The sequence below is a fragment of the Haliaeetus leucocephalus genome, unplaced genomic scaffold (assembly GCF_000737465.1).
Source record: "Haliaeetus leucocephalus isolate CR32 unplaced genomic scaffold, Haliaeetus_leucocephalus-4.0 Scaffold373, whole genome shotgun sequence".
In the NCBI taxonomy this organism is placed as follows: Eukaryota; Metazoa; Chordata; class Aves; order Accipitriformes; family Accipitridae; genus Haliaeetus; species Haliaeetus leucocephalus.
In genome coordinates, this window is record NW_010972809.1 from 3,317,821 (window position 1) to 3,330,943 (window position 13,123).

The 13,123-nt window shown below is 45.4% G+C and overlaps 1 protein-coding gene across 2 annotated transcripts in view; it reads left to right on the forward strand.

Moving 5' to 3' along the window:
- GMPR (guanosine monophosphate reductase) overlaps nt 1-13,123 on the forward strand; it is a 43,895-nt gene that overhangs the window by 375 nt on the left and 30,397 nt on the right. The window contains exons 1-4 of one of the 2 annotated variants that reach the window (XM_010573180.1): nt 4,038-4,295; nt 5,770-5,889; nt 6,570-6,653; nt 8,208-8,381. In XM_010573180.1, the coding sequence (XP_010571482.1) occupies nt 5,845-5,889; nt 6,570-6,653; nt 8,208-8,381 (303 nt within the window). In that variant the 5' untranslated portion in view covers nt 4,038-4,295; nt 5,770-5,844. Of the gene's footprint in view, nt 1-4,037; nt 4,296-5,769; nt 5,890-6,569; nt 6,654-8,207; nt 8,382-13,123 lie in introns of those variants that run through there. The other variant, XM_010573179.1, reaches the window with a different exon arrangement.

Below are 13,123 nucleotides of genomic sequence, written 5' to 3' on the forward strand. Positions count from 1 at the left end.
CTTCCACGCCCCCCCCCCCCCGAACTCCCTTTTGGGGGGCGGGGGGGGGGGGGGGATGCCGCTGCCCCTAGGAGGAGGGGGCCGGGGTTACGGACCCCGCGGCGTGTGTGTCCCCCCCCTCGGTGAGGCGAGCCCCGGCCCCGGGCGGGGGAGGGGTTGGCGGGGGGCGCGGCGAGCCGGTGCCGCGCTGTCCTCCCCCGCTCCTCAACAAAAATAAAAATAAAAAAAGCGGAGGGGGTGGGGTGGGGGAAGGATTGTTTGCTCCTAACAGGTGCCTCTGCGGATTTCTGCGGCGCTGAGCGGGGGGTGACCTCCGGTTTCCGCGGGGGCTGCCTGCTGTAGGGGCAGCGGGACACCGACAGCTCTGCCAGCCCCTCTCCCGGGAGGGGGGGGGGGTGTCCGGTTACGCGCCCCGCGGCTTGAGCCGGCAGTGCTGTTCCCGAGGAACCGACATGCTCTTTTAAAAAAAAACAGCGGTAGTGAAAAACAACCGGCGAAGATGCTGGGGGAGCGCTTCCGACGGCAGAGGGTGCCCGGGGCTGGGATCCCACCCTGGGGCGTTTCAGCCTGGCTTATGTTAACCCCCACCACCCGCCTCCCGCTGCTGCTGCTTCGTGACCTGCGTGGGCAGAGCCCCGCCGTGTGTCCCCCCCCCGGCCCCACAGCCAAGGCTGCCCGGGGCTCTGCGTCCCTTTAGCTGGGTGTTGCTGTAGTTATTTCTCAGCGGGGATCGGGAAAGACCCCAGGAAATCCCATCAGGATTGCCTGTACAAAAAAAGATGGCTGCCTCAGGATTGAAGGTGCCTTCTCGTTTACCTCACGTAACCCCAAGGTTAACAAAGGATTTAGTTTGACTAATGAAGGAATTACGTTGTGCTGGGGGATGGAAAGAGGATTAAGCTTTTCTCCAGGGGAAGCGGAGTTGTGGGAGAGAGACCGAGACAAATCAAGTGAGGTGAAAAGACACGACTGGAAAGGGAAGCGGGGCGGCCACTTTTATTAGGGGCCTATGGCCAGGTATTTTGACGGCAACAACGAAGCACAACTTTTTTGCCATTATGAAGGTGTAAGATTGGAGAGGCCCTCTCAGTCGAAAGCTAACCTTAGGCTAGTCCGTTTTAATTTACAAAGAATGGTGTCCCGGCTGAGTAACTCCTCAGTGTGTGCAATTACTGCTCATAAGGGTCTGTAGGCCCTTTCCAGCCGTTTGCTTGGGGACCTGTGGTCCTTCTTTAAAATTCACTGTGCTGGCCTGGCAAACAGGTGGAGCTGCGCGCCACCGAGTGACACATGGTTCCTTCAAGTGCGGTGTTTTGTATATTTAGCTGCATGCAGGCTGTGGAGAGGAGGGCTGCTGGGAAGGGAAAACGATAGGAGGAACATGAGCTGATATGGCAGGGTTGTAAAGGGTGGCTATGATGAACTGTTAAAAACATTTCACATGAGGAAAAAGTGCATGTCATGAGGGGGGTCAGTGAAAACTGATGAAGGTTAAGAAATTGGACACCATCACTGAGGCTGTAGCAACAGGAATAAACAGTGTCTGTGAGAGCCAGATCTGAAATGGACAGCCCCGGTCTGCTTCAAAACAAGAATATAAATAAATAGTTCTGGCAGAGGAACAGAGGCAGCATACTACAGTGCCTGTTACCCAGCAAGCTGCTGCTTTGAAGCTTATATCAGCAAGCGTCTGCTGCTCTGGTGTGAATACCTCCTTTTGCGCAAGGATAGCTTTTTACGCAGTAACTAGGATTAAGTCAGCTTCTTAGAGAGACAGTTTGGGCTGTTTGCAGCTCTTCTTGTAGGTCTGCTATGTTGGTACTTGTTTTTGATTCCTTGCACTGTCTTCATTTTCCATGATTGCTTCCTCTTTTTGAAAATATACCAGAAAATTTGAAGCTTGAATTCAAGTGTCAAAACTGGTTAAAGCGTTGATTGGACTGGGAGCAGCATTATCTGTCTGTGGGGTCTCGGTACTCACATAGCCTGCTGTTCTTGCCTTTGCTGGACCTTGCTCTGCAGGCAGTCCATTTTAAGTTCACCAGACAAGTGTCCTGTAGGAAGTCTAGTCATTAATTTAAATTTATAAATTCAAATAAGTCCAGGGAGCTTTAACAGAACAGCCAATGTCCTCCTACTTTCATATGTCGAAGGTCTAGGCAGGAGTTATAAAATACATTTCATGATTTTCTTTCTAAAGAAACTTTTACTGTTGTTGAGTGATGGTGAGCAATCCTGGAGTAAGAAGTTATTTTCTCATAATGCATAGAACAATAAGCTATAAATTTGTTGTTACTGCTCAGGAAAGAGACAAAGAGATGGTCGGAAGTGCTACTAGAGGAACTAGGGAAAACAAGTTAGCTTTGTGATGCTCCTCGGTATGTTCATCGTAAGTACACGGTTCTGGTGATCCCTTCACAAAACCAGCATAATATGCTAAAATAGGTACAGAGAATGGCAGCCAGGATGATCAGCAGTATCGACTGATTTCCACATGAGGAAAAACCTAAACATACTAGGACTATTCAGTATGGAGAAGAAGCAGCTGTGGAGGATATGCTAGAAGTCTACGAAGTGAGGAGTGGAATGGAAAAGGTGAAACTGAGAAGTGGCTGTTGATTGTCTCTCACAAAACAAGAAGTAGGAAGCACTGAATGTCATTATCAAGCAAAAGTCATAGTTTTTATGCAATGTATAATTCATCTTTGGAATTTATTGCTGTGGGGTATTGCAGAGGCTAAAGGTGTGAAGGATTAAAAAAATTACAAGGCAAGTTCTTTGTACATGAGTGGCTATTTAGCACAATGTATCGGAGGAGACCTTTGTCTTTGAAGGTCTCTAAACATCAGCTGCTTGGGACCCTGGAAGGTAGGCTAGGGAAAGTGTCTTTCAGAATTTGTCTCATTATTATCTTCCCTTGTATTGGGTTTGCATGGCAAGGTTTTGGTAGCTGGGGGGTTACAGGGGTGGCTTCTGTGAGAAACTGCTAGAAGCTTCCCCTATGCTGATAGAGCCAGTGCCAGCCGGCTCCAAGAGGGACCCACCACTGACCAGGGCTGAGCCCATTCGCAACAGTGGTAGTGCCTCTGGGATGATGTATTTAAGAAGGGGAAAAAGTTGCTGCACAATAGAAACTTCAGCTGAGAGAGGAGTGAGAATATGTGACAGCAACAGCCCTGCAGACCCCCAGGTCAGTGCAGAACGAGGGGGAGGAGATGCTCCAGGCGCCGGAGCAGAGATTCCCATGCAGCCTGTGGTGAAGACCATGGTGAGGCAGGCTGTCCCCCTGAAGCCCATGGAGGTCCACGGTGGAGCACATACCCACCTGCAGTCTGTGGAGGACCCCACACTGGAGCCGGTGGATGCCTGAAGGAGGCTGTGACCCCGTGGGAAGCCCGCGCTGGAGCAGTCTCCTGGCAGGACCTACAGACCTGTGGAGACAGAAGCCGATGGTGGAGCAGGTTTTCTGGCAGGACTTGTGACCCCGCAGGGGACCCATGCTGGAGCAGTCTGTGCCTGAAGGACTGCAGCCCGTGGAAGGGACCCATGCTGGAGCAGTTTGTGAAGAACTGCAGCCGGTGGGAAGGACTCATGTTGGAGAAATTTGTGGAGAACTATCTCCCGTGGGAGGCACCCCATGCTGGAGCAGGGGAAGAGTGTGAGGAGTCCTGCTCTTGAGGAGGAAGGAGCAGCAGAGTCAATGTGTGATGAACTGACCCCAACTCCCATTCCCTGTCCCCCTGCGCCGCTGCAGGGGGAGGAGGTAGAGAATTTGGGACTGAAGTTGTGCTGGGGAAGAAGAGAGGGGTAGGAGGAAGGTGTTCTGATTTGGGTTTATTTCTCATTACCCTACGCTGACATGATTGGTAATAAGTTAGTTTTGCCCAAGTCGAGTCCGTTTTGCCCATTATGGTAATTGATGAGTGATCTCTCCCTGTCCTTACCGCCACCCATGAGCCTTTCATTGTATTTTCTCTCCCCTGTCCAGCTGAGGGGGGCAGTGATAGAGTGGCTTTGGTGGGCACCTGGTGTCCAGCCAGGGTCAACCCACCACATCCCTTCCCACACATCTGGTACTGGCTGTTTGGAAAACTAGGACACCACATAAACATCTCCAACCCAGTGTGCCATTTCTCCTGTTCTTATAGAACAAAAGCCTCATTAGGGGAAGCCCTGCAATTATTCTTCATAAATGCCTGCAGTTACAGTATTATCAGTTGTGTGGATAATTGCATGAGATCCATCTGGCTGGCTGGCTAAAGGAAGTCATATATGAGAAGTTGCAGTAAGTGGAGGTGAGAATTGCTGAAAGAGTATCGGCCTTGTGTTCCCTGCATAGCTTTGCATCTTGCGTCAGTCTTTTTGTAATCATACTTTTCTTCTCTACTTTCTTAAGGTTGTTTGAAAGAGATGTTTTTCCTCCATAAAACTGTAAAACAGTGGTTCTGGTACTATTGTCTGTGTAGAACTGGTTGTGTGATACTGTGTCTTTTTTTCCTTGGTTCTAGTTAATAAATTGCATTAGAAGGGAGTAAAATACATTGAATTTTCATATTTACTTCATACCTGTCTTCTTCATACTATTCTCTCATGTTAGCTGCAGCTGAAATTCCATAAGAATGTTAGGTCATCAGTGATGGGTGGAGAATTAGGCCTTTGTGATAGTAAATGGGAAGAAGGGTGAGTCTCCATTAAGATGTATCTTAGCTTGTTCACCAAAGTGACCCTTCCTTTATGAGCTTATACAAAAATGAGAACTTGTTTCATAATATAGCACTGAGGCACCAAGTTCTTTCTGTTGTACAGATCAGTAGTAAACCTCTTACCATATTAATCAATCAGAATGTAGCCAGCAATATGACAGCGCTCAAAATATGTTGTAAATAAATAATCGAAGTCCTACATTTTTTATATTGCTTCCTTTCTGGTGACAGATTTCAGTTCAGGTCAGGTCTCTGAGTGTTCCTGGATTAAAGCTGAAGTGAGGAGTAATGAAAACTATGAAAGAGCATTCATTTTCACTGTTACTAAAGAGACTAACCTAGTATCTTACAGTTATACATTTCTTAGAGGGTTTTTTTTCCCCTTTTGAAAGATGCTAAGTAGACCAGTGGGAACTGATCTAAATTTGATATTACCTCTTGTAAATGTAAGGAACAAAATGCCTGATGTTACCATGATCATTTGAGGATGCTGAAGAATAAATAACTTTGAAGATGAGGGCTGACACAATTGTAGGAAATTAATTTAGAAACTAGCAGCCTCATGGTTTAATAAGCCAGGGTGTGATTGTTCATATTGTATGACAAGAGTGCTGGTACCATAGCCAAAAGTAAGAGCTTGCTTTATTATACTGTCATTTACATTAAAGATTGGGACAAAGTCTTTTATGCCTTGGAGACAGAGGGAGTTCCAGTTCTGACTTCTGTGGAGTCAACTAAGCTACAGTCCTCATTGTCCTTTCTTTCCTTCCTAACCCCTTCTGACTTGTTCCTTTTTTAAAATTTTGATTCTCTGTTTCTTTAGCAAGAACTCTCTTTAACACAGAAAACATTATTTTACTTTTATATTTTCTTTCTTATTTGGAAGGCAGAAGTTGTAACAAAATAAATAAATAAGGTAATAGTGGAATGATAGGAGGAAGAATGGGAAATATGAGGAAAATTAAGAAGCAGGGTCCAGACCTGCTGTATCTGAAGTCAGTGGCAAAACTCTTGTTAGGTTGCAATCAATTACTTAAAACAATGTGTGTCTGTCTATTCATTGCAGGTCGACCTCACGCGCACCTTCACCTTCCGCAACTCCAAGCAAACATACACAGGAATTCCCATTATAGTAGCAAACATGGACACTGTGGGGACATTTGAAATGGCCATAGTTATGGCAAAAGTAAGTTTTGATTCTCATTTCTGCAACAACTGGGAAGCGACTGGGTGACAGTGACCAGCCTTTGTTAATCTTTAGCCATGTTTGTTGGAGAACAGGGGGGAATGAGTTAAAAACTCCAGAACAAGAAGGTGTGATTTCACTGCAAAGCAGCTGTGCTTTTATGCAATACAGTTATCAGAGACGGAGCTTCAGATATAAGATAGTTTCAGTGGAGATGCTTACTGGGAAGCTTCCATCTTGGGTGTAGCTCAGTTTCAGGTAGAGCTTCTAGAGCTTAGTTTTGAGGTCTATATTGTGCTCCTTTCCAGAAAAAAATTATTAGCTGACAACAGTTTTGAAAGTGTAGGTTACTGGATAAAACTGCAGCAGTCAGAAGTCACTAGTTAATTAGCCTCTGGCCTCAAGGCTTACCTTAATTTCTTGCAGTGCTTACATATTCAAAATATTGATCATAACTTCATGAAACACATCAGAAACCTGATCCTGAAAGGTAGGCTAAGTACACTAAGTTACTTTTGAAGAGCCTTTTGGAGTTGCCTGGTCTGTTACTTGCTGTTACTGTCTCTTTCAAGCAGGATGAGCCTATACTTAAAATGGGAATTTCTGATATCTTGTTATTCTGCAGCTGAGGGAAAGATGACTAACTTGGACATTAATATCAGTTTTCTTATTTTCGCTAGCATGCAATGTTCACTGCAATTCACAAGCATTATTCTCTGGAAGAATGGAAACTGTTTGCTGCCAATCACCCAGAATGCCTTGAGGTACATTTTCGTACTGTAAATTATTATGGTTTATTGCTTTGTTCTGAACTCACATACACTGGAGTCTCTTGGGAGTACTGTTGTCAAGTGAGGGTTTGGGGAATGAAGATATTTGCTGTTCTTAAATGCATCAAGGGAAGTGGCTTGTCCTGGTTTAAAAAGAATAGCTATGTGAGTCCATTATGAAAGTGCTTGTATTAAGATGCAAAAAAAGCAAACTTTATATATGCCTGGAATGGAAATGGAGAAGTATCCTGAATAAAGAAGAAGAAAATACTTGGGAATAGGTCCAACTGCTGTGCTTCTGTTGCTGTTGGGGGCTGTGGTAGTGCTGGTGAGAGAGAAGCCCAAGACCATAAATGCTAATAGCCTTGAGTAACCCAACCACAAGCTGGCCCTGCACATCCTCATGCTAGGCAGTCTTTGCTATCAGGTGTGCAAGCCGACCCAGAGCCTGTGGGCTGGAGGGGCCCAGGTGCTGGGCCCAAGCAGGGATGAGCATTGAAAGTTGTGAGAGCATGTGTCCTTCATTTACCTCCTTGCACTAGAGCTCACACTGTGCTACTAGTAGCTGTGCTGCCCCACTTGTTCACAGGGTCCTAGCCTGAACCATTACAGGGAAACACCATTTAGTAAATTTAAACATTGACTTAAGTTCCAGCTTTTTCATATCCAGATTTCTGTGTTCTTCTGGCAGACCTCTACACCAGAAAGGCAGTATAAGAGCGTGCCTGGCTGCTTCCCCTCCTCCTCAGAGTTCAGTGTAGTTTTGAAACTTTTTCTGTATACAAAAGAATACCGCACAGCTGTATTGTATCTTTACCTGTGGCATATTTTAGAATTATATTATAAAGACTATTGATAACAGTATTGTCCGAAAGCCAGCCTATCACTCAGGTTCATCAGCGTTGCTTATATGCCACTATAAATACTGACTTGCTCTGTGACCTTGGATCTCTGCAGAGGTTTTGTGGGCCAACAGCTGTGGAAACTGTTTTTCTATTGGAAAGAACTCAGAGGAAGACAAAGGAGGAAATCTGATTGTTTTCAATGGTAGCTGACCCCGCTTAAGCAAGGGGGTTGGACTACACAATCTCCAGAGGTCCCTTCCAAACTTGACTATTCTATGATTCTGTAGATCAACGGAGTGTTTGATGAACTTAAAGACCCAGATTCCACTCTCTGACAGTGCCCCAAATTTTGCCACTCTGCCTTCCTGGAAATACACCAAGTTAGGGCTTCTTCTGTGTTTGTGTTAATAAGAGTATGGCTGAGCCTTCATCCTTCTCAGGTGATTTTATTTGCCTATGAGAAACCACTTGTGAATGAAAAGCTCATAAAATGCTAATTTTGCTTTATTTTAGAGCCTTTAAACAAAACAGAAGTAACAGATTGATATTCCCGGGAAGGTATTTATTTCATATTATACAGTATGATTTTCACTAGTTTCCAGCACAAGTCCTCCCAAGATGATGCAGAAAAGGACATACAACATGTGTGTTTATCCCAGTTTTTACAAACTACTGCTCCCTTTTGTTCTCCCTGTCTTTCTAGCACGTAGCAGCAAGCTCAGGTAGTGGAAAAGCTGATTTGGACAAGTTAACAAGTATTCTAGAGGCCATTCCATCTATCAGATACATCTGCCTAGATGTGGCAAACGGCTATTCAGAGCACTTTGTGAAGTTTGTGAAGTCTGTCCGTGCCCTGTTCCCACATCACACCATTATGGTAAGTGTGTAGAAAGGGTAGAGGGGGGGTGTGGGAATTCTGTCCAGGAACAGGGCCCAAAGTTTTGTTGGTAGGCATCAGAAGCTCTGTGGTAGCTCCATCAATTTCTGAGTCCCCATGTAAAAAAAGGAAAGAAAGAAGGAAAGAAAAGTCTGACTCAAACTTCTTGTCTTCTAGACAAATACATGGGGACAGATACCCTTCTGAGAATATAGAGGGCAGCCCTATTCATCTACTCTTTCAGTTCAGCAAGATGCTGACTCTGAGCCAAATGGCGACTGTTTAGTAACGTGTTGGGATTGTCAGTCTTCCATTGCTGATAATTTCTGTGGGAATGTTCAATGTGTGCTCTGATACAGCACTTTGGTGTTGGCATGGCAGGCTGGGTGGATCCAATTTTTTTCCTACTCGCATCCTCCTTCCCACACCAGATGTGACCTCTAATCATAAAGTGCGTACATTTATTTTGGTGATTCCAAGCTGAAGGTTTGCTGCGGGAATGTGCCGACGTTTCTGGCCAATTGAGGCCAATGGCTGTTTCCATCTATTAGATCACTATGAAGACAGCTGAATGTAGACTAATCCTTGCCTATGATAAGAATCATAGGGGTGTTGTGCAGTTGTGAACAGGGTCATCAGGGAGCAAAACAGTCAGTGCTGGGGCTTTTCCTGCACCTTCTGTGATGTTACTATCCCTTCTCTAGAGCACTAATGCCATGCTTCTCCAGCCCTTCTGTGCTAAGAGTAGGGTGTTCGCATCAATACAGGACTCCTTGCAGCAGAGCCCTACTGCTCCTGCTTGTTTCCCAGGGCCCTTGAAGAAATGGGTCTGAATTTGTTTCCATGAGAGTAGCAGAAATTCTCAAATAAGCAGCAGATTCTTAAGGAGGTTACCAGCCTTTCTTCAAGCCAGTGCAGCAAAAAATCATGTGTTTAGGCAACACTTTCTCTCTTTTTCATGCCAGACACAAAGCTTCACACATGTACAGTAAATGTGAAATAAAAATGGTCATAAATGTACACTCTGACTTGGTTCAGTAGGGAACTGCATGTTCAAGCAGCTCAGGGGAGACTACATTCCTTCCTCCCATGTCAGAGGAAGGCAGTGTTCTTGCCCCTGAATGATGATGGCATTGGAAAATGGAAGTGGGCTGGAATGCCTGTGGGGTTCTGAGTAACCATAGGCTAATGAATAGGCATCCTTCAACAGCTCCCAGCAGATGTGGGAACCTTTTTGTATGGCCATATTTCCAGTGGCTTTGGGGAGGGCTTTTGGAAGCATGAAATGATTGATGTGGGTTTTTTGAGCTTCCTACTCCATGATCACTGCAGTGAGGGAAGGAGGTGTTCCTTGCTTTGGATCTGAAGTATTGTCCCTAGTGACGCGATTACTTCAGTCTCTTTGGCTTGAAGAGTTGTGGGAGGGAGCTTAAACCATATAGTTAAAAAAAAAATCTTCCCTATCAGGAGTGGAAAGAAAATTGTGTGTCATCCCCTCCTCCACCTCCCCACAGACTGCTGACTTTGCTGACTGAGGAGGGAGCTCAACCAAGATGAATTGCCCGGAAGGCACAGGAGGTCAATGTCAAAGTCAGGTATCAAGCCCAGATTTTAGTCCAAGGTCCTTAAGCCAGTCTCATCCACCTCCCACATCTCTTACGCTACCTGCTTAGTTTCTCTGCTTTGTGACTAAGGTTATTGTTCCTTCAAGTCTTATTGTCCTGACAGCACCGCCTGCTTGAGCACATATACAGCCCTGACGTGTTCAGTTGCCTTCTCTGATTGTAGCTCCTTTCTCTGAACATGGTTTAGTATGGTTCATGTTTTTCATCTCCTGCACAGGGATAATTTCCATTCCTAAAAACATGCTAACAAACTTGGGGTGTTCAAAAACCTTCTGTTTTCCAAAGCCTCCAGAGTCTGTGCAGTCCCTGAGTCTCTGATTCAACTAGGGACACACACCTGTAGCCCACTTCCAAGTGAGTTTACTTTACACTCTGTGCCAAAATGGCCTTTTGAAGCTATTCCTGGCTGAAATGCAGAAGCTCATCTAGGGTCCTTTTTATGATGCTCTGGAAGACATGTCCTGCTGCTACCTGTTCTGTCTGCTTTGATGTCTCTGTGCTATGCCTGCAGTATGCTCTCTGCTATCGTGGCTTTCAAACAAAAGGGTTAGCAGTTAAATAGAAGGTATAAAAATAAAGAAGCTTTCTCATAGCTGAAAGTGATCTCCAGGACCTTGCAGGCTGTCTTGTTTGCTTTCCTCAACATGACCATTCATTCCACAGTCAGCTGCAGTGCAGTACATAACAGTAACCCAACCCTGGGTCTCATGGAATGTATGTTCCCAGAGGCCATGTAATGGGTTCAGCTCTGAGGCTGAAAGGTGATGCGCAAAGCAGCTGTGATTGACGTAGTACTTTCTGTAGCTGATACTCCAGTGCAGTAACAACCTTTCAAATACATGTTTTTAACTTTTTAAACACTTGCTTTTATAATCACATTACCTTATTTTCTTCTGTCTGGCTCTGACACAAGCTCTTTTCACTCCTGCCTTTCATACTAGTTTACAAAGAAGATCAGTTTCTCCATGGAGCACAAAGGATAGGGAAGACAGACAGGGGCACAAAGGTACAACATGACTTGCCTTAAGTCACTCATTAGATTGAGGATGGAGGAAGAAGCAGTATTCAAGTCTCCCAAGTGTCTCACAAATGCAGCACTGCCCCCCAGAATCAAGATTAATGGTCCAGTGGGGTGTTTTGCTGTAGCACAGCATCATGTGCTTGGGTTGTGCCTACTTGCTGAAGTGTAAAGCAAAACTTAGTTGACATTCATGATGGAGGGTCAGAGCCTTTATATTACAGTAAGCATACTCCTTATTTATTAGTTTAATTGTAGATGTTAGGGTTCTTCCATTTCACTGGAAGTCTGTTTAGGAAGCTAAGATATCTTTGCCAGCAAGCTTTGCCAAGTTTTTATCCTGAATTTTTCTTTTCGTAGTGTTCTTTGTTCATTATACAGAAGAAACCCGGGGGGCGGGGGGCAGGGAGCGTGGCAGGAAGGAAAAGGCTGGGGCAGGAGCACACTTGCAGATGCAGTAGCACCCACAATATGTGGATCAGAGAGGGAGGCAAGCGGAATTGCAAAGCAGGAGCAGAGGGAAGCAGCGGGAGTCAGATACTGTTGCTCCCCTTGGAGTCAGTAGCAGAACTTCTCAGGGCCTCAGTGGAGGCAGAATTCAGTCAGAGAAGGCCATGCAGACTGCTCCCAGTTTATGTCTGGAACAAGCAGCAGAGTCAATCCAGTCATGGCATGTCCACCAGGGCTGGGGTCTCGGAGCAGGGGCCAGCTGGGATCCCAGGGTAGGAGACAGCGATGGTGCCGAGGCTGTCTTGGGTCAGTCACAATACTGAGTGCAAACACCCACCTGGTATGGCTCAGCCTTGCAAAGGGCATCATCTCTCCATCTTACGGTAAAGCACCCCTTGCTTTGGTGGGTGGGAAGTGTCCTTTGGCAGTATTCCTGATAGTGTGGAGGCACAGACTGTGCTTTCCTCTAGGATACAAGAAGAAAGTTTGAGAACTGTTGTCACAGACACTTCTCCCCAGCTTGATCCATTGCCATTTGCCAGCAGCTTTCAATCAGTGCAGCAGTGTTCCTGTCTTAGTCAGTGTGAGTCGATATTTATAGCAGGCTTTTATGAGGCACAGTATCAAATGCCTGACTGAAATTCAGAGGCACTACCCTACTGTGTTCACTAATTTTGTATCTCTGTCAGAGAAGCTGTAGCCTTTATAATCCTGTTAGGTGAAATCTTGATCCCATTAAAGTCAGTAGTGAAACTCCCTTTGACTTTTCTGAGGCCAGGATTTCCCTCAGGTCTGACCCACAGTTCAGTCATCCTGGATAGTGCTGGAATGAGCCAGGGTGACGCTCACTTGAAACCTCAGACTGAACGATGGTACAGCTGAATGTTGCCCTGAGTGTGTATGGCCAGGCCCACAGCCAGGATAATTTGTTGTAGCCCCTAAGAACGGACAGCACTGAAAGCATGGTAGTTTACCTAACTTTCAGTTGTTACTAATTCTGTTATTTTACTGCCGGTATAGCAAAGCTAGATTAGCAGTAAGGTAATTACTGGGCTATATCTCTTTCAAGAAAGCCAGTTCTGCAGCTGATTAGAAATGCATTGGTACATGGGCTCATCATTAAGATGAGCATGGAGCACGGTTTTCACTAATACAATACTCCCACCAATTAGTGTGTTCCTTGACTACTTGCCTGCCCAAATACACTACAAAATGTATTGTCTGTAGTGGCTTCCTTGTACAAGTTCTGATTACTTTACTTGCTTTATATTCTTAGTTAATTTTAAGGGGGTTTCATCACCATAGTCTCAGTCTTTCTATATTAACCTTTTCAGACTTTTTTTTGGTTGAAGTATTCTGGCTTTACCTTATAGGTGGGGCTTTCAACAGCCCTTTTGCCTCTATTCAGCTGTCCTATGGGCATCAATGATAAAGTAAGCATTGGTTTCAGTGGAACTAGAGTTCAGCTGGATGGGAGAAAACAGCTTTCTCTGCTCTTCAGCTGTGATACTAGGGTCTCTTCACATACTGATAGCTGTGCCTCTCTCAGTGGGTTTTTATTGTGCTTTCTGAGGTCTGCAAAAGGTACCTAAAAGAAGCACGTCTGTCATCAGCAGGTTGAAGTCTGCTATGTAGAACTCCACGTCTTC